Consider the following 27,515-nt stretch of genomic DNA (forward strand, 5'->3'; position numbering starts at 1 on the left):
AAATAATTTACTTTGCATTAATTATTTTTAACTGCAGTATTTGCTATAGGCAACAGACACACTTTGCATCAAGGGGCAGATTTATCCTCCTAGCCTATATAATGCTTTGAAATATTTCATGCATCTCTATCACCCTGGGAATTCAGTATTTATGCTCCCTACATCTCAAGACTAGACTGTATGGCTGAATTTTGGAGGCATCTTTCTCTGATTTAAAACAAAAAGAAATTGTATTGGCATGGAAAGTCATTCTCTTTCTTTTTTCTTTCAAAGATTGTTTTGGGCTTTTTGCCTTTAATCGATAGTACAGCTGTAGAGAGAGGGGGAACGACATGCAGCAAAGAGCCGCGGGTTGGATCCTAACCAGGCCACTGCGGTAAGGAGCCTGGAACATGGGGCGTGCGCTCAACAGGTGAGCTACAAGGGCACCCTTGACAGTTATTTTCTTGACCAATCAGTATAGGCTACTGTACGTGGCAAAATTAATCTCAAATCATTGCCCACCTACTAGCTTCATCAGAGCTTTCAACTATGTCATGCCCTTCATTGACAAACAGGCTCTAAGCTGTTGTTAAAAGACAAAAAAAAAAACTAGTGCGCAGACCTCTGATTAGTACTTTGTAAAAACAAAAAAAAAAGATAGATGACATACACTACTCATTTCCCCACCCTCTTTGTCTCCTGTTCTAACTTCCTTTTCACTTCTTTCTCTAAATGATGTACTAAGGAGAGATTGGAGAGAATCTGTGACTGAACCTTGTAGCCTCACTACTGCAGTCCCTCAGGGTTCTGTTCTGGGTCCCCTCCTCTTTTCTCTTTCCACCAAGTCACTTTGCTCTTTTAATTACTGACATGGCTTTTCCTACCACATCTATGCAGATGGCACTCAACTAAATCTGTCTTGTCCCTGGTCTGAACCCAGAGCCACCCTTGTAGATTAATTCTTCACAAAATCAGGAGGATATGTCCGTCCCAGGAGGCGGCGCAGGTTCTGGTCCAGACTCTTGTCATCTTGTGCCCTGACTACTGCAACTCGCTCCTGACTGGTGTGTCTGCGGGTTCCATTGGACCTCTGCAGCTCATCCAGAATGCAGCCGCCTGTCTCGTCGTCAACCTACTCCAGTTCTCACACACTACCCTGCTCCTCTGAACCCAGCACTGGCTACAGGTGGCTGCTTAAATCTGACTCAAGACACTGGTAATTGCCTACTGTGCTGCAAATTGCTCTGGCCTATCCTACATCCGGGCCATAGTCAAACCATACACCCCAACCAGTTTCTAGGGGGCAGAAGCAAAATCACAACTGTTTGCTGTCCTGGCTCCACAATATTGGAATGAGCTCCCAATGGAAATCAGGATATCAGAAATGTACACATCTTCCGTCACAGACTGAAAACTCATCTGTTTATACTGCACCTTAACTGCCCATAACTCTTAGGGTGTTTTCACACTGACAGCCTTTAGTTCGGTTGAATCGAACTAGAGGTCGTTTGCCCTGTTGGTGCGGTTCGTTTGGGCAGGTGAGAACGCGGCAATCGAAATCTGGCACCAAAAGCGGACCAAACAAGCGTACCGAGACCTGCTTGAAGAGGTGGTCTCGGTACGCTTTCAATCGAACTCTGGAGCGGTTCGTTTGTGGTGAGAACGTGATCCGTACTCGAACCGCACCAACTATACATACTCCGCAAGTCTGAGCTAATGCCTCCTGTAGTCAATCTGCGATGCAGTAGAGCAGCAAACTGTAGCAGCTTGCAGTGTTTCTATCACAGAAATAGACTGCAGTCTAGCTTGCCGTCCGTCACTCGTATCTCCGTGCTCAAACCAGCTGCCGCTAAAGTTGGAGACGGACGCCGGCAGAGCAGAGCGAAGTCTCGGTGACCAGAGCAGACGTAGTCACACAACAATGTCTGATCATTTTAATGAAATGAGCTGGTTTGACCACTAGACATATATATATATATATATTTTTATTTATTTTTTTTCAGGTGTAGACATACATTTAGATTCCAACCAAAACAACCATCCTCAAACAACCTTATTTTAAAAAAAACCAACAACATACAAATCCACATAATTTTTTGGCCCATTAAATTCCTACATGTCAAATTTACTTTGCATTTATAGCACATCCTTTCAGGACGCGTTTACTCTTTGATGACAGAAGGATTGGTAAATGAAGTGGTGTATTTAGCTGAGTGCTAATGATTAAACAGTTCACACTGCAATTAGCACTTCATTATGTGGAGCAGGATTCACCTGAAGTAAAGCTGTGAATGCCCTGGAACTGCCTGATGAGAGAGAGAGAGAGAGAGAGAGAGAGAGAGAGAGAGAGAGAGAGTGGGAGGGGGGCAGGATAGAGAGGGGACTGTTCAGAAGCTGGATCATCTGCAGGACATAGTGGATCCTATACAGAACCTCAAGACAGACTGATCCTGAGCCTCTTCACCACGTCTTGCATCTCTCAGACACTTGAACGATATACATCAACTTCCAAGTCAATCATTTCAAAGTTTCCTCATGACTGGTGGGTGGAACGATCATCCTGTCTGTGTCTTATGTTATCAACCTCTTCAGCCCTCTAAAGCTTTTTAGACAACAAGGCTGCTTTTCTAAAAACGTGCTAATGTGTGTGTCTATGTTGGTGGATTTGAGGCCACTAAAATCTGACTTTACAGACCTGAGTCATAATGTCTATATCTACAGTTCACTATATTGACCCACCACATCCATCATTATGTAACTATAATACAAGCACGTTTAGATTTCAGTCTCTGATATGTCACTATTTCAGCAACCCTTTTTCACTATAACAGTTTATTGCATTTCATTTTAATTTTGCTAGCTGTGTTTTATTGTCTTATTCCAAAATCTTTTCCACAACACCATTTCTCAATGATAGAATTAATTCATTATGCCACTTCTGTCAATCAAGACCAACAGACCAGAGTCAGTTATGTGACTGGTTATCCACTTATTCAGACCAAAGCAAGAAAGTAGAGGCCAATGAAAACAGCTGTAGTCAAATAAAAATCATCATCATAAATACTGAATAAACTATGACTATGATGTATGAAACAAAAGCTGTGTGTCGTCATTGATGTGCTTTCTTGTCACATCACATTGAGAATGGCTTTCTTTTTTCTTTTTTACATGTTGTGAAACAAATGTCAAAAAATGGATCTGTTATATTATGTAGTTGCATTGTGAACGTAATGTGCATAAGTATTACGTGCAACATAAACTGAATGAAGAAAAAATGAACTATGAAGTGTAAACTACAGAGAAAACCATCCAACATTTGTGTTACAGCATTTAACGGTGGAAAACAAGACCCCCAATTCCTCCACCAACACCAAGTGGTGCAGATGATCCCAATCAGCAATATGCGCATTATGAATAATGAAGACTGATTAAATTGAATAACAGCTTCTTGCCAGAAAATGATCAACACAAGTTCCAACTTGTTCCCGAAGCATTGTAACCATCACTTACAGCATCAAAGCTCAGTGGTGGGGAGCCTCGTATACACAGCACAGCAATCTTGTCAGCGAGGACGACGATGGACATTATCATGTGACCCAAGTTCTGAAGGAAGACCGTGAGTTGTGGATGGGAGTTCTGAAAAAAGCTAGTAAGCGATAGATTATTTCACATCTGAAGTAGATAGTGGAGTAAATGTCTGTCAAGAAATTGAGCTGATGTACATCTGTGACTGAAAAAAGCTTAATTCCTGGCACTAAACCATATAGCCATAGTCTATGTTAGATAATCAGAAATAAGAAGCAGTGAATGTCACAGCTATCTCTTATTGAGCCACAAGATGGCAGCAAATGTATTAACTGACTGACTGTGTGATACTGTAGAAAGTTAGTTATTAGTAGAATAGAATGAATGCTTTTTATTGTCACTATACACATGTACAATGAGATTAAAAGCAACTCCTTTTCCAGTGCCAACATGTATAAATGTAACAACATGGAATAAGTTGTGCAAAAAAGGGGGGGAGTAAGGTGCACAGTTCTGAGATGCTATATACATATAACAAATTAAAAAAAATATGGTTTTATATAGTGTGATATGCAGTGTGGGTTATTGCACATTATTTGAATATTGCCCAATAGTGGTGATCATATTCAATGAGTAATAGATATTGGACAATGAGAGTAATGATATTGTACATATACATATATTGCACAGTAATGGAATTGCACAGTATTATCAATATTATCAATACTATTAAAGTAATAGTAATAGTAATAGAATACTCTGATTATATATATATATATATATATATATTATTGTTGTTGATATTATACATACATGTACACCAAAAATGTCTATAAATAATACAAGATGGGATGACGATACTTTACAAGTTAGCCTGTGTAAAGGCAAGAAAAGTGTATTAGTATAGCACCTTACAACAACCATACAATTCATGCTTTAAAGAGTAGAGTAAAAATGAAGATTAAAAAATAAGTTAAATAGAATAAAACCGATACATGATCGAAATCAGTGGCAAACTAAACATTTTCAATGCTTTTGTTACAGATATATATGGAAATTAAATGTCATCTTATTTTTCATATTAAGTATGTTCATCTAAGTGATGGCCAAAGATGGCCACCACAGGGCTGTGGTTAAGGTGTACAGCTTCAGGAAAAAGGAAAAAGAACCAGGCCTGATTTAACATGATCAGCCCCCCTCCGCTCCCTTAAAGGAACACGTCGACTTATTGGGACTTTAGCTTATTCACCGTATCCCCCAGAGTTAGATAAGTCCATACATATCCTTCTCATCTCCGTGCATGTTGTAACTCTGTCTGACGCCCCCACAGCTAGCCTAGCTTAGCACAGATCCTGGAGGTAACCGGCTCCATCTAGCCTACTGCTCCCAGTAAGTGACAAAATAACGCCAACATGTTCCTATTTACATGTTGTGATTTGTATAGTCACAGCGTGTACAAATAACAAGGTCACATGAGACACAGCCATCTTCTAACCGTATACATACTGGGAACTATATTCTCAGAAGGCGAAGGACAAAGTATGTCGTTTCAGAGATAATGTCCCTCCCTCACATGCACTAGTGCGGTGCCTGTAGAAAACTGGAAATCTGTTAAATGCCGTCCTGCCCGCAGGCACACTGCTTCCAGAGTCAAACACCATTTTGGAGAGGTTAATGTCTTTTAATGACATCTTTAACATTTCACATCCAAATAATAGCAATACACCCACCTAGTTTTTGGGATGAGTTGGTTGTTGAGAAAAGCAAAGAACAGACACAGACAGAGATTCCTTACTTTAGAGATACTTTGACCTTTAGGCAAGCATGCACACAATACATATCATGCGTACCATTTTGTGTTATTTGCCAAGGCCAGGGATGTTCTGTGTCCAGAATATGATCCATGCACACTGCTTGCTCTGGTGTAACAAGGCTGTTGTACTCGGCTAGCATGGCCTGCAAAGTGATCTTTTGTTGCCTTATTTTCCATCAAATTCTATGTCGACATTTGTTGCTGTCTGTGAAACGAAAAAGACAAAAACAAACACCATTTCTTCAACGTGGCAGCATGACTTTGCGTAAACATACACGCCACTCTCAAAAACAAAATGGCGTGTTATCTGTACCCATTTTGAGCTATCCACGTGTATGTCTACGCTGTATACAGTGGACGTAAACATACACACCACGTGACGCGTTATCGTGAGAACGTGCCATGCTATCGTGAGAAGAACGTCACACGCGTGTAAAAAAAGGGAAAGAACATTGGGAAAGGCTTTAGTAACACAAAAAAAACTACAAAAACACGACGGTGACCAACGTCACACGCTTAGGGAAACAATAAACGGTTGAGTTTAGGAAAAGAACATTGGGGAAGGCTTAAAAGAAAAAAACACCACACGCGGGACGCGATCCCGGCTCTCCAGGGTTAAAGTCCTGTGTTTTTAGGCTGCCACCAGCCCAACCTACCACCGTCTTTTCATACTACTCACTACGGCGATAATTCACATGTAATGTAGGTCAATGGAGGCCAAACGGCGTTGATAAACTAAAAAAACAATTATGCGTCTTGATAACACGCCAAAATTGCATACAAAATGGCATGTCATACATACACCACTTAGTGAGATCAGTCTGTATTTGTATTTGTTACATACATATACATATACATGTAAATGACACTGTTGGAATTACAGCAAATCCCAACAGAATGACGATACATTTTGCCAAACAGATGGATCATAATTAGATTCACTATCAATATGAAAGCTCATGGTGTTGTGATTATGATAATCTACTTGAATCAACAATCCACACCACATTTCAGACTTAAATGGTAAAATACCATTTTTTTGATAGAGGCGTTGAGCTCTTGTTTTTATGCTTGATGTGAGGGCCTCAATCTTCTGACACAAGACCTGTGTCGTGCCTTGATGGTTTGTTTCTCCTGACAAAAAGTGAATAACACAGCACCAATAAAAAAAAGATGAAATCTTTATGTCAGACAATGTTTAGAATTGTCTCACCATCTGCCCAGTCTTTCACATCTTGCACACATTCCTCCATGGTTTATATCGAACTAGAGGTCGTTTGCCCTGCTGGTGCGGTTCGTTTGGGCAGGTGAGAACGCGGCAATCGAAATCTGGCACCAAAAGCGGACCAAACAAGCGTACCGAGACCTGCTTGAAGAGGTGGTCTCGGTACGCTATAATCAATAACACCATTTTAATCTACCTTATGGTATCTTTGGGAAAGTGAATTTGCCAGGTTTTGAAACTTCTGCTGGTTCCATCTCAAGGAGAGGAGTGTAAGCATGTCATTGCGTCCTGCAAGAGCACAGATTTTTGTTCTGCAAAAATGTCCTTTTAATTAAAAGTCATTCATTCTATGAGTAAAAGGTACAATTATATAGTACCTGCTTTTGACATGTGCTTCGTAGTGACCGCTATTCTGGAGAGGAACGCATTACGCTGCTCCACTTCCTCCCCCAATGTCGAACCAGCCCCATCTTGGTTTGCTCCGCTCCATTTTACCTGGACAGAGGGACACAAACTGAACATCAAGGGCATTCAGTACAGCAAATCCCTTCAGCAAGGCCCAAAAGCCCTCTTGAATTCAACTAAAACCTAATCAACATTCAAACTGACACAATATGTATAAGATATAAAACAAACACATACTGCACATATACAATAAACACAGGTTAAAACATAACTTCCTTGACAGACGCATACATAAGTTACTCTGGTATATAATTGTTCTTTCCTTTAATCACTTTTTGGGGATTTTACGTTATTACCAACGTCACATTTGAAGTCGTGGGCTTTAGCATGCAAAACCGACAGGAAGGTGCTCATGTTTTGAAGAGACTGGAGCTCTGGACAGTCCGAACAAACTCTCTGTAGGTAGGGCCAGTATTTACATGCAACATCCATACAGAAGAAGGTGATGTCGTGCTTGGGCGCAAGCTGGTTCTGTAAGAACATGGGCTACGCATGTATTTCACCCCTAAACATATTAAGGGCAGCCAGCAAGACACCGTGTCTGCAAACTGCCACCTCCAGTCCCTCCTCATCCACCTTACTCCTGGATCTGTAGGAAGTCTCTCGGGCTGCCAACCACTCCCCACCACAAATGCCCCTTCCAGTGACCTACATTGTAGAAAATCACAATTGACAAATGATTGCAGAGAACAATTCTAAATAACTTTTTGAGGGCGAGAAACAAATAAGCATTACTCTTTTCTTTTTTTTGTAATTAAGTATACAGGTAGATATCACAACACATGACAATATTGACAGACTAGGAGTTATAATGTGATTGACTTTATAAGTGCAATTACATGTTTGGTTTTGTTGTGTACTTGGTCCACAAATCTGGTCACATCTTCATCATTAGCAATGAAGGCACCATCAAAGATTGGCCGCTCCTCAGATCTAAAAAACAACAACAACAGAGTTAACAGTTTAGGATATAGTGCAGTGAAAGGTTGTACAATACATAAATGTCCATTTTTACTGGTCATTGATACACATGTGCGAATGAGTAAATTCTTGAATACCTTGCTGTGCTCTTGAAACGATAAAGCTTGCGGTTTCCGTCAACCGAGACGGCAAGCATTGCTGGAGTGCAGGCAGGACAGCTAAACTGGTCCACTTTGCAAATGGCATCAACTTCATATTGAACAGCAGCCCATTCAAAAACAGCTTTTTTGAAAGCTGTCAGACGAGAGCTTTCCAGTCTATTAAAAAAAAAAAAAAAAAAAAAACGACAGCAGAAAACAATTAAAAAAAGAACTTCTAATATCAAAACATAAAAAATGTAGGATGCTGCAAAATAAAGAAAGAAATACTAACACGGCCAAAGCGAACAGTCCGCTTCTCAAGCATTTGTAGAAATGCCTGACAGGATATTCCTGGCGATGCCATCTTCAAGCTCTCAAAAGTAAAAAATGAGTTTTCCTCATAAATTGTTGCAAAATTGAGGGTGGCAGGCCAGTAGCCACTTAGTATAAGGTCATCCACTCCTGCAGTCCAAGTAGCCTGGCATCTCTCACAGCTCAGCTCTGGCATGTTGAGATCATACCGCCCTACAAAGTAACATTTACCACCACTGTAATGTTATGACTGCCAAGGTTAGAATTATATGTTGTATATATCTGTCATCATATCATATCATAATCATATATATCTCAGTGATTCAGTAAAGCCCGCTGACTTGGCGGGCACCATCATTAATAAATGGTATGAGTAAGTATGTGCTAACTGTTCAGTCCTTCCAAACAAGTTTGCATGACAACCCTGATGTGCACATTTCTTTCAGATATTACATTGTTGTGGCTGTTGAATATTAATCTTTTTTTTTAATCTTTCACATAATTACCATTTATTGTGACCAAAGCAACTGACTTTCCTTGGATGACCCGCAGTGCCTCTGGTGGACAGCCACAGATTTGGACAGGCATCTCAATAGGAAAAAGCCACACTAAAAGACATTACACAAATGAGTTTGGATAATTCATCATTAGCGACAGTTGGACATACAATATACCCACTCAGACAAAGAAGATCATAACTTACCACAGTGTGTAACAGCATTATCCACAACGCAACTGGTTGGAGGTAATGGCTGGAAGAAACCAGCACACATGGCATCCAGGTTGTGAAGGCTGTAGGTTTTGTTGTGCCGGCTGTTGTCGCATTCAGCACAGAGGAATGAACATGGTAAGGAGTCTCTGCATCTGACAGTTGCACAGTTGTTCCCACATTGACTGCAGATTTGTGTTGTCACGTTCCCCTGTGCCAGCATGCTATTGACAAGGCAAGGTCTCTTTGCCCTCCATCTCTCAAAAAAGAGAGCGTTACGAGTGCTCCAATCCAAGGAAGCCAGAGGAGCTCCCTGGTCTACTGCAGCTTCCTCTATCTCATCGTCAGAGACACTCAAGGAGTGCTGCAGATCTTGCAGAAGACATTCTGTTACAATTGTAAAAGTACATAAGAATAAAAAAAATAAAAATACATATGGTTGGGCTATAAGAGGTCCCACCAGTGGTTTGTCTGTTTGATCATTTGCATAAAAACTAGCCATACAAAATGAAAATGATTAATTCAGGGATAAACATATTATCAAAAAACTTTTTTTTGAGACTTTTTTATTCAAACAGTTCATGTTGAATGTTATATAATGAATTACATACCAGCAGAGATGGTCTTTGAAGCAGTCTCTGGAGCAAAGGCCACCTCAGAGTTAGAGCCATGATCAGCAGTGTTGCAGGGAGGATTAGGAGTCTGATCATGACCAACTGTACCACAAAAAAAACAACACTGATAACATTAACATTTCATACTTGCACCATGGCTAGTGCGTAGGCTGGTTCAAAACCGGAAATTGCACAAGTTCATTTAGTTGGAAAATACAATTACTGTTGGTTATCTGCCCATTCAGCGATATATATAGACAATGGCAGCAAATACAAATGCTCGTTGTAGAAGCAAATTAAAAAATAAGCGAGCTATTAAAAACTAATAAATAACAAACCATTTCAAGCTAAGCCTTACCAAAGTCGACATCTTGTAAGAGATTTTACTGCCCATCCATAACACAATGAAGCTAACTTTTATCATCTTATTTTATAGGTTGTATATTATTAGTAAGTATGTAATAGTTACCTTAATGTATCTCTTTCAATTAAGATCCAAGACGCGAACATATATACATGTATACCTTGATATTCACTCTTAAATGTCTAAACAATCTCTTGAAAATATGAATGAAAAAAACAATACTGACCTTTTTCTGACTGATTCCTGCGTGACCTTGGCCTTGCACCGAGTACATTCCCATCAATGTCTCTCTTTCTCCACCAAACTGTCGTCTATATTTTACGAGATTGGGGCTCCATTAAAGTCTGATCGGACTACCCTGCACGTTAGAATATTACTCCGAGGGGTGGCCATTACGTCCTGACCAAGCGTCCACATGTTAGGACTTGGGAGTGAGAACGTGTTGACATTACATTAACCAACTCTCTTTCTCCCCCCCCAGCATCCATTCCCACAACAATATAATCAACAATGTGAAATAAGAAAAGAAAACCATCAACAATATCACCATTAGCATACCATACATTCCCCTTCCTCAGGTTGTTGCGAACACCAAGTAGTTCCAAATGTTTTCCCACAATCTATATTTTCTGTCCAAGAACATTTTTTTGTATATCGCCAGAAAGTGAATAATGTCTTGCCTGTACATTGTTTGTGCCGTCTTAAATTCAACCTCTTTTCTGAATTTCAATGTTTTCGAATTTAAAAAAAAGATTGTTATTGTGTTCCAGATATCTAACATTGTTTACTATCCCTATGGCTTTAGTATGCATAATGATTGTAGGGTGCTTTTGTAGGTGCTGCCTCACTCTCACTCTAACACAAGTGAACAATATACAGAGTCTACTTTTTTTTTTTTACCATCCAGAATGTCTTGTCATTCCCAGAAATGTATATTTTTCTTGTTTAAATTGTTACATGTTGGCTGTTCTGTAACCATGGATACAGTCACCTGGTAACTGAATACCAAAGAAAAGTTCTTATTTTGAAGAAACCAACTTATGATATTATGATATACTGTATGTGTATAATCTATTCAGTCAGTTTGAGTTACTTGAAAGAAGGGGTGTCATTTGTTATACTTAAGTGTTAATAAGGGCTAGTGTGTGTGTGTGTGTGTGTGTGTGTGTGTGTGTGTGTGTGTGTGTGTGTGTGTGTGTGTGTGTGTGTGTGTGTGTGCTTGTAACTATTTATTTTATATAATTATTTTACAGGACAAACATGAATAATAGCCTAATCAGAGATACAAATTTGGACTGAGAGTGGGGGTTGGAGGGTGGGTTGCAGGGTTATGCCACAAAATGTCTCTGTCCGGCCGTGCAGAGAGTCACAGGCATGCACATCCCAGGTAGCCGTCATTAAGCAGTAGCCTATAGGCCTACACCGGGATCTGGATAACCGAGATCAAAGAAGGCCTGGCAAGAGATGAAAAGAAACATGTCGACTTCAGGATATTGCGATAAAATCCTCTGGACCTAGGATCCTCTCAGCGCTGCTCCAAACAGCTGAGAGCAGCGCGCGGCGGTAAGGTGGATAGAATAAATGTGTGTGGATGATGTGCGCGCATCAGGGACTAATCCATCTCTGCCGGGAGCGGAAAGATCAGGGATAAAATACATAAATAAATCCAAATAGCATTTCTTCAACAATCTGCCTCTCTGGATATTCCGAATGAGCGACGGCAGGGAAGAAGAGGAGAGGCGAGGAGGTGGAGAGCTACAGGAGTCGCATCTCTGGATGGCTGCCCTGTTCTCCTGATTGACCGGCCAGCTGAAGGGCCGATAAGCCAAACCCCCCCCTCCCCCTGCGCTGTGAGGACTGACAGGAGACAGCCTATATATAAAGCCCAGCAGCAGCCTTTCAGCGGGCATCTGCCACCAGATCATCATCACCCTCCTCTTCTGCATCTTTTCGACCTGCAAACTGACTTGGATTAATCATTGTTTTTGTGTTATCAGGATAGCACACAGTAGGAGCAACCATGTCTCACGGATGGGGATACGGACCAACTAACGGTGAGGGTCTCTCATCATGGATGTTCAGTTTTTCTATATGTAACAAGTTGCTGCCCCACTCTGACATCAATTTTGCATCCGTGCAGACAATAATTTGCCATTTCTCAATAACAATGTCATTACTTAAATAATATAAGTAAATAAAATATTTACATTACCACAGTAGCATAACTTCCATTTAGAGTTGATAGTTCATTGAACGAGTTTTAAACTCAGGCTACTCAACTGGTTAAACAGGGACACATTTGTTCTTTTAAATCCAGCCATTCTGTAGGCCAGTTAGTGGCTACTCTGTAGGTTGTGCAAAACAAATGAAAAACTTAATAAAAAAAAATAAAAAAGTGAACTATTGCTAGAGTTTGAACTACCCCAAGAATGTACACTGGCTAAAACATACAGTTAATTCATCTATAAATTGACTTAAATTGGAATCTTTACTATTCATGGATTCTAAAGATTTTATTGAGGTATGAGAAGGATGTGTATGTGTGTGTGTGTGTGTGTGTGTGTGTGTGTGTGTGTGTGTGTGTGTGTGTGTGTGTGTGTGTGTGTGTGTGTGTGTGTGTGTGAAGGATCTAAAAATTAGAATTTGCTAACAGTGGTTCTGGTACATTTACTTAACTCAGTTTCAAGGTATAGCCTATTTTAACTCCCATTTTACTTTCTATTTTTATTTTATTTATAAAAATAGAAATTTTATTATTTTTATTATTTATTTTTTTTAATTTTTTTTTTAATGCTGCTTAAACTGTAATGCAGTACTAATAGTACACTAGTAATATCATGCCGACAGAGGCCATTGCATATTGATTAATTGTACTTCTCCTTTCACTTTGAGTACATTTTTCTGATAATACTGTATTTTTGCACCGTGGTTTTGCTACTTTTGTTTAAGTAAATTATCTTAATATCACACTGCTGCTGAGTAAACCTGATTACTAGATTTTTGAACGTGGAACCTTAAATGTTTCAACTGTGGTATCATGTGAAGGATCTGAATACTTGTTGCGGCACTTCTGTCTGATAGAGCAAGGAAAAAACGGCAAAGAAATGATAATTATTATTTTCTTTGACTAGTTAAGTAAAGAGGTTTGAAGAGGTTGGTGTGGAAATACTCCACACACAGGAAATAATAGAATTGGACAAACAATGTGCTTTTTTAAATATTTGAAATTGTATTTGTAGGACCTGACAAATGGGGAGAAGATTTTCCTGTAGCTAATGGGCCCAGACAGTCTCCCATCAATATTGTCCCAAAGGAGGCCCAATATGACTCCACTCTGAAGGCTCTAAAACTCAAGTATGACCCCTCCAACTCCAACGGCATTCTCAACAATGGACACTCCTTCCAGGTGGACTTTGTGGACGACACAGACAGTTCCAGTAAGCACCGCTCAGCTCCTAGTGTTAGGACAGGAAGAACACATATAGCCATTTAACCATGCACATCTAACACATCGTCATAACTAAATATCATAGGTTGTTTTCCAAAACCTCCCAAAATGACACATACGACCATTTTATTTAGAGCCACACAATGGCGGGTTTATAATGTGACCGTTCTATTTAATGTAAACAGCTCAGTTTAAGTACGTAGTAAACGTTTTGAAAACAAACTAGTTATACTTATGGTGAGTAAAACATCAGGGATTGGCTTAAAATTAGTCACGTAAAACTACTAAAATTTGTTTGTGGCGTGATGTCACAGACGTCATTGCGTCAGAGACTAAGGGCCATAAAACTCATGGGTAAAACTTGATTCATTTCAAAATAACAGTTGAGTTGTTGGTTTCTAACAAGACACATCATTTTGGGTCATTATGATCTGCTTGCATTATCGACCTATAAGGTTGTTTTCTGGGTGAGGACAGGCAGGCACATTTTGGAATCTTAGTCGTCCTTGAATACATGTACTTGCTTTGCACAGCTGTTGCAGCAAATATAATTATAATTAACAGTATTAGTACCGGTTAACTTTATCTGGCTGTCTTGTTAATGCCTCCACCCCTGTATGGACTGTAGCAGATAAGAGCGTCGGATGATGTCAGCACCGTTTAAATATCAGGAAGGTAACAGGATATCTGCACCCCTGCCTCACCCTGCTGCACTGACACTGGTTATTCAACATTCATCCAACAGTGCAACTCATGAAAAGCATATCAATATGAATTCAATTTATTTTTGTATAGCATATTAATAAATGTAATACATATGTATAAACTAAATTCAACGCATATAAAACATAAATAAACAATATATAATTTGGACTCTCTGAGTTTATTATGGCACCAAATATTGCCCAATATTGCAGCAGCAACAGTGGTAAAACAGACGTTAACATGAAAATCCCTAGTCATGAACTACCAGAAGGTTGCAACAGAGACTGACTGATATTTAATATTGAGACAAATTTTAAAAAAAAGAATGGTCAAAAACGGCAGAGATGATGAGTCAACCTCCAAAAACCCAGCGTGACATATTTCCCATGATGCACCTCAACAGTGTCTTTTATTAGAACATCCCTGACATAGTAAACACCCACACCTTTCAAATTCCACACCTCCAGTTTGAAACAGGCTTTTCTGTTATAAATGTGTATTCTCCATGCCGACGACATCAATATGACATCATCAGTGTTATTTCCTCGGGCTAGGTAGAGTAGTACTCACCATGACCTTTACTTATGTGAACAATTCAGTGGAGTGCACCTTTAAAAAGTGATGGAGTAGGTCTTGCAAGTGAAATTTCACAGAACATGGTTCTGTGTTATATGGTTAAAACAAAGGAAATATATATATACCATTTGAATTTGCACTTTTGACTCAGAGAACTAATGAAACCATGCTGATTCCATTGATAAACAGGACCACAGCAACAAACATTAAAATGAGAATGTACATTTGACATTAAATAAAAACAATAAAAGCATTAAAATGTATTATAAACAAGGAGAAGAACACGTCATTACCCACTGTATGATACTGACAAGCATGGATTTACTTCAATGTTGGTGTTAAATCTGTCTTTTCCTGGGTGCATCTCTAATGATTTGTTTGTTTTGTTCTAACCAGCCCTGACTGGAGGTCCTATTTCTGGAACTTATCGTTTGAAGCAGTTTCATTTCCACTGGGGAGCCAGTGACGACAGAGGCTCAGAGCACACTGTCAACGGCATCAACTTTCCCTGTGAGGTACTGAAGCTACTGGAGCTTCTGCTTACATCCACCACATACACTAACGGCTCCTCAATTCGTGTTATTTGATACACGACTAGCTTGCGTGGTGTTAATGGTGGTACGATCTGTCTTTGTCGAGAGGCTTATAGTGCGTTCCATTTACCCAAGAGGGTAAGCTTCTCCTCGGAACGCGTAGCTCCTATGGTGTCATTTTGATGCTAACAAGCACTCACCCCCCGTTAGCATCCCATTGACTGCTATTCATTTTGACGTCTCTTTGACAGCAAATAACTTTACATCTGAAGCATTTAAAGACTTTATTTGTCCATTTATTTCTAAAGAAACAACACAATGTATAAAAGGCTCCATTACCTTGTATCTCACATTATGGCTCCATAGTAGACATTTTGTAAAAATAGGCTAACGATTGTGTCATAACCACGGGACTTACTGTCGCATAGTAAAGGAATTACCGTATAGTACAGGAGAAGCTCGCAGGCAGTTTGGACTTACATTAGCTGTTTAAGTTTAATTACTAATGTTAACTAGCATTTTAGTTAGCAATAATTAGCCTGTGCCCATGTTATCTCCTTACATATACCTACGCTCTCCGTCTCTGCAAGATTGGGAATGATTGAGATTTGTCTTGGCACAGCTACCAGAAGACTTACAACTTTCAGACAGGTTGCTCACGTCACATTTACGTCGTCTCTCTCAGTTGGAGGCTGCGCAGTAACGCTCAGCCATCACCGGAAAAGTGCTTCTAATATCCTTCACTGGTCTCCGTCCAGAGCAACGGGATCTGTTGGTCCATTCTATATACAGTCTATGCATTTACCTAGGAACTTGGAAGCCAAAGCTGGGAATGACGTCCCACCCGAGTTGAATGCGTTCCATTTACAAGTCGGATTTTCATTGTTTTCATTAGCTCTAGCCAGGTTAGCCATTGTTACCAATGCCAGTTTATAACAACGCATTACGTTGTTTTTGTGCATACAAACAGAGTGACAACATTGTCCACAGATAGAATATGGACAGCCCTGCGTGTACGACTGATTTAGTGAAACACAAATAACAAAGAAGTGCTTATAACTGTATGTTACTACAGCTTTCACAACTGATGCAGCCATGTTGGAGTTTTAGCTCGGGGTATGCGGTGGTTGCCCGAGTTCCGAGCTGTTTCCGACTTTGACCTCGGAAAATCCGAGTTCCGAGTACAAATGCAACGCACTATTAGGTAAACAATGTGAAAGTAACAAATCTGTTCAATTAAATTTCAATTCCATTTCATTTTTAGTGTCAAATCACAACAGGAGTTATCTCAGGACACTTTACAGAGACCCAACAATTTGAACATTTGGCGTGACAGTGGCGGGGAAAAACTTCCTTTAAACAGGCAGAAACCTCAGACAGACCCTGACTCTTGGTGGGCGGCCATCTTTGCCAACCGCAAACCAGTACAGAAGGCATCAATACATTGTTGGGGAGGGTCATGCCTCTTTTCCCAATACTTGGAGAGTCATGAGTATTGTCAGCGAAGGGAGGGTCAAGTCCATGCTGACTAAGATCCTGAAAACTCCTGTGCAGCTCCCATATAAACGAACATTCCCTGACTGCTTTTTTCTCCTAGGTATTTGTATGAATGGTTCAGCCTGAAATGAGCGATCTGAAGATGCAGCCATTGCAATTATTGCCTGTGTTACTTTGTCAGGTCCCAAAAATGTCAGAGAGAATAGTAGGGAGGCCCATCTGTGACATTTAAGACTTTATCTGACTAATTTCTATGGTCTCCTCATGGCAATCACAGTCAGGGATTTTGGAAATACAGTCAAGCCATGGGTCCACATTTTTATGTATTTATCTGTACATTCTTTGTCACTACTGGAAATCTAAATGGTGTTTAAAAAGCTCTTCCACACAAGAATACAGAATAATGTATTCATGTCAGTTTATTAGTCTAAAAATAGTTACATTTTGATAGATTGGGATCAACATATATATATGTATCCATTACTCACAGATCATTTTTTAAGTGTAGACGTAAACCCTAAAAATACAGAATAAAGTCATAAATTCTGTATTTGCTGCTGTGTCTATGAAAAAACCAATATAAAGATTTCGCAGGGAGGGTGTGTATGCTGCAGATCACGGCACCCTCCCTTATCGCTGCAGCACTACTGTAGTTGTTTGACTCATCTACCAACTTGTAGGCTGGCTCAGGTTTGCCTGCTTTGTTTTTAGACTGCTGGGGGGACTACTTTTTGACAAACTGAGTCCTCTCCTCCATCTGCGTGCATTCATGTCCCAGTAATGCTTGTTACTATCTCGGCTCCAGGGAGCTTGTCCCAGTCCTATGTTTTCTTGTCTCACGCTTTCCTTGGATTAGGTGGCACCTAAGTCATGGTTGCAGCTGCAGCCATGGTCCTCCTTGATGCCCTGCTACGCCCTGCACTGCTACAACTATTATTTCTAGTCATAGTTCTATTATCTTTATTTTTACTTACTACAATTGCCACTGTTCATCTGTTCAACTGCTATAATTGATATGAATCATATTTCTCTATATCTGTATATCTGCGAAGGGAGGGTCAAGTCTATATTGACTAAAGATCCTAAAACTCCTCTGGTAGCCCCTTAAATAATAAACGAACATTCCCTAATTGCTTTTCCTAGGTATTTGTATGAATGGTTCAGCCTGTAAAATGGGTTGGGACACAGAGATACAGATATACAGATATAGAGAAATATGATTCATATCAATTATAGCAGTTGAACAGATGAACAGTGGCAATTGTAGTAAGTAAAAATAAAGATAATAGAACTATGACTAGAAATAATAGTTGTAGCAGTGCAGGGCGTAGCAGGGCATCAAGGAGGACCATGGCTGCAGCTGCAACCATGACTTAGGTGCCACCCCAATCCAAGGAAAGTTGCAAGACAAGAAAACATAAGGACTGGTAACAAGCTCCCTGGAGCCAAGTTAGTAACAAGCATTACTGGGACATGAATGCACGCAGATGGAGAGAGGAGCTCAGTTTGTCAAAAGTAGTCCCCCAGCAGTCTAAAACTAAAGCAGGCAAACCTGAGCCAGCCTACAAAGGGTTGGTAGATGAATCCAACAACTACAGTATGAAAAGAAGCAGCGATAAGGAGGGGGTGCCGTGTCTGCAGCAACACACACCCTCCCTTGCAGAAATCTTTATATTGGTTTTTTTTCATAGGACACAGCAACAAATACAGAATTTATGACTTTATTCTGTATTTTTAGGGTTTACATTCTACACTTAAAAATGACTGTGGGTAATTAATAGATACATATATATATTTCGTCCCAATATATCAAATGTAACTATTTTTAGACTAATAAACAATGACATGAATACATTATTCTGTATTCTTGTGTGAAGAGGCTTTTAACACCATTTAGATTTCCATGTAGTGACAAAGAATGTACAGATAAATACATAAAAATGTGGACCCATGACCTCTGTACTGTATTTCCAAAATCCTGACTGTGGCACTGCCATGAGGAGACTATAGAAATTAGTCAGATAAAGTCTTAAATGATCACAGATGGGCCTCCCACTCTATTCTCTCTGACATTTTTGGACCTAGCTGAAAATAACACAGGCTTGAAAATAATTGCAATTGGCTGTCTCTTCAGATCACTGTCTCATTTTACAGGCTGAACCATTCATACAAATACCTAGGAAAAGCAATTAGGGAATGTTCGTTTATTATTTAAGGGGCTACCAGAGGAGTTTTAGGATCTTTAGTCAATATAGACTTGACCCTCCCTTCGCCGGCAATACATTTTTCTATGACCCTCCAAAATTATTGGGAAAAGAGGCATGACCCTCCCCAACAATGTATTGATGCCTTCTGTACTGGTTTGCGGTTGGCAAAGATGTACAGATAACCACTGTTTTTTTTTTTTACAATCATGACATGCATGAGTTAACCTCTGCTTTCTCATCTTACACATCACACTCCACCAAGATGGTGGCAATTGCAGTAGACTTACTCACTAACATTGTTGTGGAAACACAATAAGCATGGAAACTAAATGCACACTTCCTGCATAACTGCATTACTTAAAATACTAAGTTACTCCTCTAGTAAACTAATATTTACATGAAATAAAACAATAAAACATTGAGACCATTTAAAAAAGCATACTGGGTAAGAACAAATTCAACACATGAACTGTGCAGTGGCAACCCTTCGATCATATTCATTGGTCATTGATTCAATGAGCTGGTGTATCTACTGGAGAGAATAACAATATAAATATTGAGTATTGTATGAATGCAGTGTAACACTTACATTGTAATAGGGTGTGATACTTGGTACATAGATAAAACTGATACAATGAGTTATTGTAAAACAGTAGGCTAGGCTCTGTCAGGAGTGTATGGCTGCAGCCTGTCGCATTCCTGGGCGTGTCCAACGGTAAATTCAGATGTTCAGAATACGAAATCGTGAATTATTTTCTACATTAAGTCACGGTTAAGTTAGTGAGCATGATGCAATTAATTGAACGCCATTTAAACTCTTAAATTAACGATAGCCATACATAGCCTATAGTTGGCAGATTTGTGGATGTTTTGTTGTCTCCATGATGTTAACGTTTGTTGAAACCTGCGATTACTTTACATTTTTTTTTACATTTTTACATTTTTTTATTAATGCTTTATTTGCAAATTCATAACAGTAAAAAAAGGACAAGCATAACATAAAAAGTATGCCAAGTGCAAAAAACATAGCTCAACAATGAAGCCACCCACATAATACTAAAATGAATACTCTTCTACAATTATAACATATGAGACCACAGAAGAGTAGGCTACAATTAACCAATATTTTATTATACGCTAAATCTTTTTAATCTTCTATAATTTCAAAAGCTGGATATATGGATATTTGACAACAAAAATTAGGATTAATATAAAGTGATGGTTAACCTCCTCCTTTCTGAAATCAAAACATTTAAAACTGCATCAGCGTTTAACGTTGACGTTTGTTTAAGCCATATTACATGAGAGGGTTTAATTTCGAGGTCCAAAAGGCGCATCACTGAAGTTTAGGCCTCCTCAAGTGTTATAATTGTGATTATACAACAACGGTTGTAAGTGATATTCTATCTGTATTCATATTGTGGAGCAATTCGCTCTTGAAATACCAAAACAAAACAACAGACAGGATTTCTAGTCCCTTCCTGTTTAGTCAGCCAGACGATTTCAGCTATAGCTTTGTAGAGATTGTGGGATTTCCAAAACTGAATAAATCCCGCCCGGACATATAAACACAAAACTGCTCTGCTAGCTCCATCATTTGCATGATTGCTGTACTGTTTAGTTCAAAAACAACCAAAACACCAAAGTACGAAAACATAGCGGACCAGACGCGAGCATTTATTTTGAAAAGTCGAAGCTCGGGGACGGCACCAGCCGGGAGGGCATGAGACAGGAGGTCTCCGGGCTGCAGCAATACCCGACTCGCGATTTTTGTTGGGTCAGACCCATCCGCTAGCGATGGGGGGCCAAGACTGAGAGCTACATGGAAAAGTGTGCACCAAACAAGCCACTTTGAAATTTTGCTGTTTTCATGAATGCAAAAGTTGGGTGAAAAAAAACAAACTCTGAACACATCTTCCTTTTTTAAGAATGACTTCAGTGCTTAACTCCAAGTCTTCCAGAGTCGTGGCCAAAGCTGATTCGAAAAGCCGCTGTTCGCCAGCAGCAGCAGCCATCTTCTTTGTTTTCAAGTAGCAGGGAATTCACGCTGAACCATCACAACTCTGCCGTCATTATGTTAAGCCCGCCCACCGACTCTATACACAATGTGATTGGCCTGGCCAGAATTTGTTTTTTCCAGCTCGCAAGCCAATAGAGAGTTACTAGACTGACCCTGGCTGCAAATTACATTTGCTGCCGCTAGGGTGAGTCTAGATTTCTAGGCTATAAGGGGGCTAGTGTTTAACGGAAACAACTTTTTTCTAATCTTAGCTAGTCTTTTCGGTGCCTAAACTTTGCCTCACGGTGCCCTGTACCCAGCTTACAGTTACCTTTCCTCAGCTAAACTCAACTGTAACGATCGCTTAACATAACTGTCACTCCGGATATCATACGAATTGTAGTGCATGACTTTTCGTACGTTATCATACAAAGCCATTTTTGTACGATATCATGCAAACCCAATCATGAGAATGCGTTCTATTAAATTAGAAAAAAAACACACTATGGCTCATGATAGGTTATGGATAAGATGAGATACTGTCTGCAGCCTGTGCCTTAAAAGTCAAACTTGGCTTCTTTTTCTTGTTAGCTTCATCTGGTGCACTGGAACACTAAGTACCCTAGCTTTGGCGAGGCAGCCAGCCAGCCTGATGGACTTGCAGTGGTCGGTGTCTTTCTGAAGGTGAGTCATCAGTGATTCATGCAAGGGGCTAAGTACGTTTAAGAGAAAAACCAAATAATTAACATTGTATTTGAGTATTGTTAATTCAACTGTGTGTGTATCTGTGTTGTGCTCCAGATTGGTGCTGCCAACCCCAGGCTTCAGAAAGTTCTGGATGCCTTGGATGCTATTAAGACTAAGGTAAAAACGGTCCCAGAATTCACAGACCACAGATTTTCTGAAGACAAATGTGCTCATATCTTCTAGATAGTTTGGGAAACTGTCAGCTCAATTTTCATGGTTAACAAGGAGTTAACAATTCCTTCCTCACCCCATCTTTTCCCGACTTTCTTCCCTGACACCTGCAGGGAAAGCAGACCACCTTTCCAAACTTTGACCCAAAGACTCTTCTTCCGGGTTCTCTGCATTATTGGACCTATGATGGCTCTCTGACCACGCCTCCCCTGTTGGAGAGTGTCACCTGGATCGTCCTCAAGGAGCCAATCAGTATCAGCCCTGCACAAGTACTTAACTTTCATTACATACTTACTCACTTCAAAATCAAAACGAGTGTTTTGACTATTGATATACTTGCCTTTGGCAGGCTAAAGTTAGCTAACTAGCTCCTCTGTCTCTCCGGTCTTTTTATGCTGTTACGAAGGTGTGAGGACGAAGCAATAAGTTGTCAAATTGTACTTTTGTAGCGATAATGGTAGTTGCCGGTGCTGCGATCAATCATCGACGTACACTTACGTCTGAACCAATAATTGTACAAAATTCCTTTTGTGCAGGGAGAGTACCGACTCTGAAGTAGGAGCTAAAAAAGGCCATTTTAAAACGCCGTTCTAAGATCTACGATGATTTGTAGTTCTTGCGGTGCGGACAAAATGAAAAGGGGGGTTCTCAGAACTATGAAAAAGTTCCTTGTAATGTGCATGCACATGCACACAATACCCTGTGTGTAATTGTGGCAGTCCTAAATACAGATATTTTTCTTGGCAGCCCACCTGCTGGTATGTAGGTTGGATATTAGGTGTGAATCTTCTCTGGTCTCACGATTTGATTACGATTATCCTGTCGAATCGATTCGATTTCACGATGATATATATGAACTCCCCTTTTTTATTGTATTTGCTCTTAAAAAAATGCCCCTTCCTGAATGTAGCGGAGTCTGACAACAGACAAAAAGCGAAAACAACTTAAGGCTGAAAGTGTTCATCTTAAAATGAGAAAATATAAGACTAGTGTCATGCCTCATGTAGTCTGAGAAGAAGTAAAAAAGCCAGTCAATTGCTGCAGAATTAAGAGAACTGGCTATTCCCTCATTAGTCTTAGGTAGTCTTACAGTATTTTTCAAATACCTTCATACACACTTTAGACTTGGATTTGGGAGTCATCTCATTAAGTGTTTGAGCATGGTTTAGGGGGCCAGAATGTTGGTCCAAACATTGTCATTGTCAAGAGTGTCAGAAGCCGTATCATGCTTTAGAGCAGGGTGTGGCTGAGCATTGAGGGCCTTCTGTTTTATTTAGATTACACTGACTCCCTGTATCTCCAGTGGCCAGTTTGCTATCTACCTCTTTGCATGATTAACACTGCCACCCTGTACTTTTCACGTTACATTACACATAGGTGAAAGGCTTTTTACTTTAAAAAGGCTTATGTTTAATGCTCAGTTTACCTCCCCTAAATACAAGATAAATGTACACGTATAAGGTGTGCTTATATAGAAAACTATTTCCTTTCTGCAATGTATAAATTAAGCCACCTTTGCACTAAAGAACAGTGCAACACTAAAAGAGTTGCAAGCATTGCTGAGTGAGCCTGCTGTGGAAAATTAAATCCAAGCAGCTAGCTAAAGGCTAACTGGCTCCCAGAGGAGTTGTTGTTTATGCCACACTGAGGCTTACATGCACACACAAACACACACACACACACACACACACACACACACACACACACACACACACACACACACACACACACACACACACACACACACACACACACACACACACACACACACACACACACACACACACACTTGTGTTTTACACTCAACATACACCAACAATATTTCATTGTTGGACAATTTCCCTATCCATCTTAATTCAAATATGTGCAATATGGGACTAGTTTCTGCGTCAGAAGGGCTGTGTTCTGCACTATCATGTGCACATTGTAGATAACAACCACAGCAGGAGGGTGTGAGGTGGCTGCCCTGTATAACTGGGGCGGAGCTTCACTCTGGATTTTCACGTTTATCTGTGTTTTTTGCCCCCAACGGCACTAGGATTAGGCACTAGTTATGGTTAGGGTTAGGGTTAAGGTTAGGGTTAGGGTTAGGTGGCTTGGAGGCAGCGGTCGCAGCGCTGCCTGGAAGGAGCAGTTGGAGGCAAAAAAACACCATCGAGCAATTTTCACTCCCGCCACCTAAAAAGAGGCAAATATTGTCTGGTTGTATTACACAGGTAGGGTAGGAAATTCACGTAAACAGCATTAGTAATCATGAAACCATTTTCTGTTAAACTATGCTGGAATAAGGTTCACTAAATTAATGTTCATCTGACAATTCTGCTACATTTGAATCAAAAATAATAATAATCTGGGATGCTCTAATTGCCAATCAAGTATCCCCAACAATGCCAATGTGGTCTTTGATACTTTGAATTGAATATTAGGCCAACCGAATTCAGTAATGACAAAAATGTAGGTTGCTGTACATAGATTGCTGTATCCGAGTGGAGGTCAAAGCACATTTCAGGACACAGGTTCATTGTTTTAAACTTCAAATCTTGATTGTCTTTTCCTCTTTTTTTCTTTCTCTGTGTATCTCCTTTTCTCATTAGATGGCTAAGTTCCGCAGCCTCCTCTTCACTGGAGAAGGAGAATCTCCATGCTGCATGGCGGACAACTATCGGCCTCCTCAGCCTCTGAAGGGCCGTAAGGTCCGCGCATCCTTCAAATAAACCCTGCTTCATCTTCATAGCTTCCTTGCCCCCTTGGGGCTTATCCTTCCCTCCTTTCCTGAACCTTCTTACTCCCATTTTTCTCCATATGCAGTCTTTACTTAGCTTGTATTAGCCCTATTGACATTAACTTGAAAAGTAGAAACCTCTGCTTATACTTTTTATGACATATACTACCTGGATGCATCTTGAATAAAATAACTTTGAAATTTTTTTTAAAGCTTTGACACTATTAAGACATTGGCCCCATTTACACTTTTCAATTTGAGTGTTTTATATCCAGAGAAAATCCACTCCACCCTCTCGTCCAAATACGGCCACTTCCGGTTTCAAAAAACCAAGATGGCAACAGCCAAATGCCAAACTTGAGACTTCAAAACGATAGTCTTCACACCAATGGGTGACATCACTGTTGCAACGTCCATGTAAACACGTTTTACAGTTTAAGAACGAGACAGAGAACCACGAGGACAGAGACAGACCATTGATTTATTAAAAAAACAATCTGACAGTGAGTGGCTATTTTCACAGACCTCTCACTAACATAGGTAACTCTGTGGGAGTAGTAAATATTGTGTATGTGTCTTGGAGTGACAGATGCATTTACATCTTTTCAACATCTGGCTATAATGCACTACAAACCACCAAGATCCGACCTACCAAGACGCATTTAGTGACTATGTGTAAATGGGGTCATAGATTGGGCACTGTGCCACTCGTAGAAATATTACATATTACATATGCATTTTCCACCTGGTCAGACACCGCCTTAGCACAAAAAGCGATAGCCTAAGAATGTTAGTCTATATCAGCTAACACAGGTTCCAAGGGACTAGAGATCTACTGAAATTGTCACAAACACTTGGACAGGAATTCTGACCCCTGATCTTGTTTTGTTTGTGACATGTTATACAACCCATTTTCTCTGTTCACTTTATAACTAATAATCTAAATTATTTTCTTATTTATAAGAGTATAATTTTCAATCAACAGTAATATAATTTTTGTTAACATTGTTGCATTAAAGTGAAAAATGGGATGATGTGTGCTATATTCTACAATTATAGGCAAAGAAACTATAAGTAATAAAAAATAATAACTATTCCTCCGTACTTTTTAAAAATATAAGTAATATGCTTTGCCTTATTTGAAAATGAAAGCCTTTATCAACTTCCTGAAGCTTCTTTCTATGCATTCCATGCATTTATTGTGTTGTGATATTGTGCTGCAGACAGCTGCTCAGATTGTCAAAGCTTATGTTTTTAGCAATGCCTTATTTTTGTCAGTTTGAGACAAAGTGATCATACTGAGTTTGGCCGTAACATTTCGCAGTGGTGACTATACATTTGTGCACTGTGGCAACCACCCATCCATTGGCACTTCTATACAAGTAGGAGTTTTAGACGTGGTGGTAATGCTATCGAATGCTCCAGTATGTTGTGAAAGACAGTCCTATACCATCGGCTGATGGTTCGGCCTCAGGCCACGTCTACACTAATGCATGTAAAAAGAAAATGTGACGATTATTGTCTGTGTTGGGCTTCCATCCATTCTGGGTCAATGTTTTTTGTTGTTGCAAAAATCAGCCAGAACCCCACTGACACATCTGCATTACTGATGCCATGGCTCAATTCATCAGTCTACAGTACGAGTGTCACTCCATGTTTTATAAAAACTATCAACTGAACTACCTATCACCACAGTGCATTAAAATGTGCCTTTACAACTCATGTATGACAGAGCTATTAAGCTGGAAAGAATTGAAAGGATCAATTTATGACTATACATTAACATAAGCTACAGTATCAACGTAGGTGATATAATTTTTCTTGAAATACTTGTAGTTTCCCAGCACTGTCTGTAGTCATTACTCAAACTAAACTGAGATCAATAGCAGATCAGCGCAATGCTACTTTCAATGTTATAAACCACTTTCAGAGTGTGGCTTTAGTGAAACAGCTGTAACATTTTAAAGTGTGTCACTTAAAACATCTGTCATATTACAGATGAAAAATGTTTTTTTGTGACTCTATCATGTCATAATGGACAATAATTGTATCAATAAAAACTCATAACTTGCAGATGCCTCAAGTTGTCCTTCTTTCGCATGACTCCTAATCACATATTAGCATTAATTTGATCTACAAATTACAGGATTACTCAAAAGGGTTTTGTTATTCACAGATATTGTACGGTTAGCTAGCGGCGTTGAGGATAGCAATGTCAGTCTTGCCAGTTGGTCCACTCCTTGTGTCCAGATCAAAATATCTTACCATTGAATGGACTGCCATCATTTTTGTACAGACATTCATGGTTTCGAGAGGATGAATCCTAACAACTTTTGGTTATCCTCTGATTTTTCCTGTAGCTCCTCCATGAGGTTGATGTTTGGGGTTTTTACCATTATCAGGTCAACATTTTACCTTTGTTCAATACTTTAGTTTCAACCTGATCTCACAGGATTCCGTGAAATGAACACGGCCCATTAACTCAAAATCTGTGGCAGTTTCACAGAGTCTCAAAAAATTCCGTGATGGGCCCACGGAAGAATTCCGTGAAATGAACACGGATTGCCGAAAATTCCGTGATGGGCCCAAGGAAGAATTCTGTGAAATGAACACGGCCCCTTAAGTTAAGGAAAAGGTTGCGGGTGTGCTTATGTTTCCATGACACGTGGGACAACAACGGCATGGTTGGGTTTAGGAAAAGAAGAACGAGATGGTTGGGTTTAGGAAAACAATAAGGGGACGCGGGACAACAACGGGACGGTTGGGTTTAGGAAACGTGACACGCGGGACACGATCACCAGTCTCCTGGTTGAAAGTCCTGTGTTTGACCCATCCACCAC

The 27,515-nt window shown here is 39.9% G+C and overlaps 2 protein-coding genes and 1 long non-coding RNA gene across 4 annotated transcripts; 1 reads left to right on the forward strand and 2 right to left on the reverse strand.

Moving 5' to 3' along the window:
- Positions 1-4,423: 4,423 nt before the first annotated feature.
- On the reverse strand, positions 4,424-8,242 carry LOC144526700 (uncharacterized). Of its 2 annotated transcripts, XM_078264321.1 has the most exons (5): positions 8,069-8,242; positions 7,850-7,943; positions 7,592-7,658; positions 6,923-7,040; positions 4,424-5,525 (listed from the first exon to the last, which is right to left on the reverse strand). In XM_078264321.1, exons 1-4 carry the CDS (start codon positions 8,125-8,127, stop codon positions 6,973-6,975), a joined length of 288 nt encoding a protein of 95 aa, XP_078120447.1. In that variant the 5' UTR covers positions 8,128-8,242; the 3' UTR covers positions 4,424-5,525; positions 6,923-6,972. The 2 variants fall into 2 exon arrangements, with proteins under 2 accessions (XP_078120447.1, XP_078120446.1); XM_078264320.1 differs by having other exon boundaries at positions 6,923-7,658.
- Positions 8,243-8,369: 127 nt separating this feature from the next.
- LOC144527219 (uncharacterized) lies at positions 8,370-9,471 on the reverse strand. The gene is made up of 3 exons (XR_013502798.1): positions 9,087-9,471; positions 8,890-8,991; positions 8,370-8,596 (listed from the first exon to the last, which is right to left on the reverse strand). It is a non-coding gene; the product is annotated as an uncharacterized LOC144527219 (long non-coding RNA).
- Positions 9,472-11,947: 2,476 nt separating this feature from the next.
- Positions 11,948-26,748, forward strand: LOC144527069 (carbonic anhydrase-like). Its single transcript, XM_078264935.1, has 7 exons — positions 11,948-12,124; positions 13,310-13,507; positions 15,196-15,314; positions 21,627-21,719; positions 21,837-21,899; positions 22,067-22,222; positions 24,548-26,748. The coding sequence occupies exons 1-7, from the start codon at positions 12,091-12,093 to the stop codon at positions 24,665-24,667; spliced, it is 783 nt and encodes a 260-aa protein (XP_078121061.1). The 5' UTR covers positions 11,948-12,090; the 3' UTR covers positions 24,668-26,748.
- Positions 26,749-27,515: the final 767 nt, after the last annotated feature.

Source organism: Sander vitreus, chromosome 12 (genome assembly GCF_031162955.1).
Source record: "Sander vitreus isolate 19-12246 chromosome 12, sanVit1, whole genome shotgun sequence".
Lineage (NCBI taxonomy): Eukaryota > Metazoa > Chordata > Actinopteri > Perciformes > Percidae > Sander > Sander vitreus.